The 6,000-nt window shown below is 42.4% G+C and overlaps 1 protein-coding gene across 1 annotated transcript; it reads right to left on the minus strand.

The window, feature by feature from the left end:
- Window positions 1-2,873: 2,873 nt before the first annotated feature.
- g0s2 (G0/G1 switch 2) lies at window positions 2,874-4,695 on the minus strand. Its single transcript, XM_086118927.1, has 2 exons — window positions 4,386-4,695; window positions 2,874-3,681 (listed from the first exon to the last, which is right to left on the minus strand). Exons 1-2 carry the CDS (start codon window positions 4,410-4,412, stop codon window positions 3,289-3,291), a joined length of 420 nt encoding a protein of 139 aa, XP_085975053.1. The 5' UTR covers window positions 4,413-4,695; the 3' UTR covers window positions 2,874-3,288.
- Between the last annotated feature and the right edge of the window lie 1,305 nt (window positions 4,696-6,000).

The raw sequence follows: 6,000 nt of genomic DNA on the forward strand, positions 1-6,000 counted from the left end.
GCAGTATTGTGAGACATCTTTAAGATGATCAGTGCCTGAAAATTAAAATCATTAAATATTAAAAATAACACCTAATATTATTAAATGTAATTTGTACAAATGTTATTTCAGACTTCAATCAATTTGGTAGCCCTTCACACAATCAGGACACATGAAGTAGCTCCCACTCTCAAAAGGTTGGTGACCCCGCACTAGACCATCAGCGACCGTGCTTCCTCCCAAATTCCCAAAATATGCATATTAGTCAAGTCAAGTCAAGTCAACAGTATTTATAGAGCACTTTCAAACAGCCATCGCTGCATACAAAGTGCTGTACATGGAGCAATTTAACATGCACAATAAACAGTAAGACAAATCGGTAATAAAGGCGGTAGAAAGCACCAAACAGTAAAACCAAGAACAAATCTAAGTCATGCTGAGTCGAATGCCAAAGAATACAAGTGAGTTTTGAGGAGGGTTTTGAAGATGGGCAGCGAGGAGGCTTGCCGAATGTTCAGTGGGAGGTCATTCCAGAGAGAGGGACTAGCAACAGAAAAGGCTCGATCCCCTCTGAGCCTCAGTTTAGTTCTTGGTACTTCTAATAAAGTCTGGTCCACAGACCTGAGGCACCAGGCAGGTGTGTAGGGGCGGATGAGCTCAGAGAGGTAAGGTGGCGCGAGATTATTCAGAGATTTGAAAACAAATAAGAGGATCTTGAAAATAACTCTAAAATGAATGGGGAGCCAGTGAAGGGATGCCAGAGTAGGAGTTATGTGCTCCCTCTTACGAGTACCAGTCAAGAGGCGAGCAGCGGCATTCTGGACCAGCTGAAGCCGCTTAATGGAGGACTGGCTGACTCCAAAGTAAAGGGCATTGCAGTAATCGAGCCGGGATGTGACAAAGGCATGAATTACTGTCTCGAAGTGTTCATGTGAGAGGAGAGGTTTTATTTTGGCCAGCTGTCTAAGGTGAAAGAAGCTGGATTTAACAACGGCACCAATTTGCCGATCGAGTTTGAAATCACTGTCCAGTTTAAGGCCCAAGTTTGAGACTGTTGACTTAAGATAAGGAGACAGGGGGCCCAAGTCTACAGGATGGAATGTACAAGGGCCACTAGGACCAAACAATATCACCTCTGTCTTCTTTTCATTGAATCTCAAGACATTTTGTGCCATCCAGGTTTTGATTTCTTCCAGACAGGATAGGAGTGGCCTTAATGAGAAGGCGTCTTTCTTGCTCAGTGGGACATAGATCTGGCAGTCATCTGCATAGCAGTGGAAGGGAATACCATGTTTCCTTAAGATGGAACCCAATGGGAGCAGATACAGCGAGAACAGCAGAGGCCCCAGAATTGAGCCCTGTGGAACACCACATGACAGGGGAGCAGTGCGTGACTCAGAGCAGCCAAGGCTGACACAGAAGGTTCTGTCAGCTAAATAGGACCTAAACCACTCAAGAGCACTGCCGCCAATGCCCACCAAGTGCTGCAAACGAGACAGCAGAATATTGTGATCCACTGTATCAAATGCTGCAGTTAAGTCCAATAAAACTAGACACACGTGGTCTCCAGAGTCATTTGCCAGGAGGATGTCATTAGAAACGCGTAACAGGGCTGACTCCGTGCTATGCATCGTCTTGAAACCTGACTGGAAGACCTCCAAGATGTTATGTTCATCCAAGAAAAATTTCAACTGCATGTGCACCACTTTTTCCAGAATTTTGGAAATGAAAGGCAGTTTGGAAATGGGCCTGAAACTTGACAGCACATCTGGATCAAGGCCAGGTTTCTTGATCAAGGGTTGGACCACAGCATGTTTAAACTGTTGGGGAACTACACCAGAAGAGAGGCTGCTGTTGATGATATCCAAGACTGATGCGCCAACACTCGGGAGAACCTCCTGAAAGAAGTGCGGGGGAAGAGAGTCGCAAGGGGAGCCAGATGGCTTCGTCTGGCGAACTACATCCTCCAAAAGCGCCAAGGACACAGTTTCAAAAGAATTTAGCACAGCTGAACATGGAACATGGACAGAGGGGTCAGATGCGGTATTTGAGACCAGAGTCCTAGCTGTAGAGACCTTATCAATGAAAAACTGAAGGAATCTGTTGCACATCTCCGGTGAAGAATCCGAGCAAGTAGGCAGAGGGGGTTTGAGTGCAGAATCTATCGTTTTAAATAGTGCGCGTGGGTTGTGACGGTTAGCTTGAATAAGGTCCGACAGATATTCTCTTTTGGCCTCTTTCACTGTGAGCTGGTAGTTACGCCAGCAGTCTTTCCAAATTTGATAAGAGACATGCAATTTGTCATTTTTCCACTTGCGTTCGGCTTTGCGACACCCCTGCCTAGCTGCGCGGGTAATGTCGTTAAACCATGGCTCGGGTTTAGGTTTTGGGAGCACAGTTTTTGAAGGAGCCATCAAATCCAGGATGGCACGGCATGATGAGTTGAACCAAGAGGTGAGTTCCTCTGTGTTAGACGAGGGTACGCAAAGGTTATTAAAGGCATCAGAGAAACGACTAGCAGTGCGAGGGTTAAAAATTCGGCGTTTAAAACTAGGAGCGGCAGATTTCACAGCAGCATGCGATAAGACTACGTCAAATAAAACTGCCATGTGATCAGAAATCCCATTTTCAAGGACTTCCAGATTTGACACCGGTAGACCATAAGCAAGGACAAGGTCTAAAATATGACCTTGTTCATGTGTCGGGCTGGTCACAGACTGCACGAAATTAAAATATTAATTAAATTAAACATAATTATTAGACCAATTGAGCACTCTAAATTGTCCATAAGTGTGAATGGTTTCAGTTATGTGCCCTGCGATTGACTGGTGGCCACTCCAGGGTGAACTCCACCTCATCAACAGTATAGATAATGGATGGATGAACTCTATGCATTAGACTTTAAAATATAAAATATACTTTATTGATGTGAACAAAAACATCGCATGTATTTCAAGGTTTGTCAAGTGGGACGTTAAGTCGACAGCTGTTTTAATTATCCCACCAGGGGGCGCCATCGCTCAGCGCTGACAATGACAAATTTTCACATGCAGTATAAAAAAATAATCCTTTCGCAGTGTGTTTATAATAACCAGCACAGTTTTTACTTAACATGAAAAGTGTTTGTGCAAGGGTTAAAGTATGTAGTTTATAATGTACAACTGCATAAATTAACAGAGTTCCATGAGCCATGATTCAAGTGTAAAAAGAGCACTTGGAGCTCGTTTTCATTGACGTGTTCAAGCAGACGTTGTACAAAGTAGGTGTTGCACACCAGTATTTTCTCAACAGCAGTCTGTGATGAAGAAGTTAGCTTCTTGAAGCATGTAGCCGTTTGGACAAACGTCTTTGACTGTAGACCTTGGTGAAAGTCATGCCCTGGATCATGTCCTGCTCTTGCTCTTCCCACTTTGCCAGCACCTTGTCTTTGCATTGTGTCGCGGAGGCAACAGTCTTTTGCTCCTTGGCCATCACGAGGAGCATCTCTGCATCCATTGGCTCTCCTGAAGAGAATGGGTGAGACACCATCTCAATCAGTCCGATGACAGTCCCCAGTACTGCAAAAACAGAGCCCATGAGGTAAACCTTGATCAGATGTCGACTGGGTTTCTGACTGAGCATGTCCTTGGCGAAGAGTATGAACTCTTGCATGCTTTTCGTCTCCAGTGGTTCTTCAGCTGATTTGCAAGAGTTGGGTGGAGGCTGTAATAAATACATAAATAAATAAATACATAAAAAAATGTTAATGGGGGGGGGCGTATCTGAGACTAATGAATTATTACTCTGGCAATCAAATATTATGGGCAATATTTTGGTTATTAAAAAGCAAATCATTGCTAAGCATATTACCCTGCTTCTGAAATATACAGTAGACTGATGACTGTGTTGCGACACCTTATCCAAATGAAAGGTTCTGACTAAAGATTTGTCTTTTTTTGACGTGTGTGTCAACAACCTCACAATGTTTAATTTTGCATCAAACTGCAGTCACTGTCTAACAGCTCTCATTCCATTAGAATAATGAACTATTAGTTCAAACTGATCAAAATAGCGGCGCCCATTCAGCCATTACTCATTTATTAATGATTAATTTTGCTTGCACTTTTACTGTTGCGAGTTTTTCGGAATGACCACTGTGATAAGCTTGATTGTTTTGCATGGCAGTTAAATACCTACTCCATAGTAAAAGTAACTGAAGGCGATATTAGTTCCCATCCGGTACTGAAGATGAATCATGGATTTTACAGTTAAAATGCATGCAAAGTTATAATAATATATTTCTAGTTGCTTGAAATAAAACACAATGAAATACAGAATGAAACTAATTGTGGATGTTTCCATGAGCAAAAATTGTGAACATCAAGCAAAAGTTTTTACCCATTCATATTAAAGTCAGAAAAACTTACCTTTGCCGTTGTCAACGAGAGGCTCATCTTAATAATGACTTGTCGTCTGTTTGAGCAACTTACTTTGACTCGATGCTGTGATCATTTATATCCAAATTGTCCCCACCCATAATGTGTCACTTGCCCAATATTCATGAGGAAACCAGGGCAGCCGGGCCGTTGTGCAGCTCTTGGGCTGCTGCCCAGAGCTTCTGTGACAAAACGTCCTTGCCCAATAAATGTCACGTCTACTGTTGACCAAGCACAACACAAGTTATATCGCTCAAAGCCAGAGAGTACTTTCTGAAGTTCCCTCCTGGTTGTCAGCAATTATGTATTCAAATCTACTCTTTATTTTAGCGTGGATCCAAGTAACTGTGCGCACCCATGTAGTAATTGCAAGTGACGAGTTCACAAAAATACGGCTTATTGTTTGAGCCTGGTTTTATTGCTACTATTGAGCACGAAATAAACAAACATACCGACAATCAGGTCGAATTCGAGCATTCCCCCTCTGTCCAAAACTTAAAGTTTGCAAATATCCAGTTGTTGGATGACTCCAAATATTATCCTGAGTAGTGGGTACTGGGTGGGCAAACCATCTTAACTGTGCTTACCATCACCACCGAAAAAAAAAAAGAAAAGGAAGAAAATAAACTGCTGTGGGGCACCAGGCCATGTGTCGGCCCATTTTGAGAGATTGGGGGCAGAGCCGGGTCTAGGCAGGGCAAAAGTGGGCCTGGCCCCCCTCAAATAAACGCCCCTCACGCTGGAAAAAAAAATGAATTTCCCAAAATATATTATATTTCACATATTTTTATTATCTCATTCCTCTCTCCTCTGCTCCACTTCTTACTGTTTTAATGTCTTGCTCATTGCTATTTTTTGGACCTTGGACCTGGACCTTTCTTTGCTTTTGACATACCAAATGGTCTCATCCAGTAGACCGAACTGTTAAATTCTTTGTTTTTTCTGGGTTAATAACTTTTGTTTTATTTCTTGAATTGTATTTTTAAAAATAAATAAATAAACAAAAGCATCCTCCTCAGTGTATTATAAAAGGAAAGAAAAAAATTGAAACCATCCTCCTAAAAATTATATCATAATTTTTTTATTTTTTTTTAAATACAAAAACATCCATCTGAGAGATTACCACTTTATCGTGGCCAGGAGATTTGAGTGCCTTCAATGACCAAGTTGGAAAGGTTTTAGGTTTGAGGCCAGACAATGTGCAATCAGTTAAATTGAGTGTAGGACATACAACAAACCCTAACCCAAGTTCATGTCAGATTAGTCTCACAACAATAACCACAATAAAATAAGTGTGACAAGCATTTGAGACCACACTGCTTTACGAGACACTTGTTTAGTGTACCTGCATCCAAGTGAGTAAATTTCTCAGTTAGACATGGCCAAAGGTGCTGAGATTTGTTACTGCCCCGACGTGCCTGTCTCGACCCGGCCTTGGTTGGGGGTCTCGTGCTCTCCTGGTGGGATTGAGTGTGTGTTTTGTGGTGGGAGTGTGGAGTGGCGAGTGGTGCTTCTGACTGCACCAACTTAGCAACTCTGGACACCAGACAAATATGTGTAATGTGTGAACTCAGTAATAAGGATGGGTCTTGAAGACGGTGCTTTT

Source organism: Hippocampus guttulatus, chromosome 8 (genome assembly GCF_054856545.1).
Source record: "Hippocampus guttulatus isolate MCC_2025c chromosome 8, RoL_Hgut_1.0, whole genome shotgun sequence".
NCBI lineage: Eukaryota > Metazoa > Chordata > Actinopteri > Syngnathiformes > Syngnathidae > Hippocampus > Hippocampus guttulatus.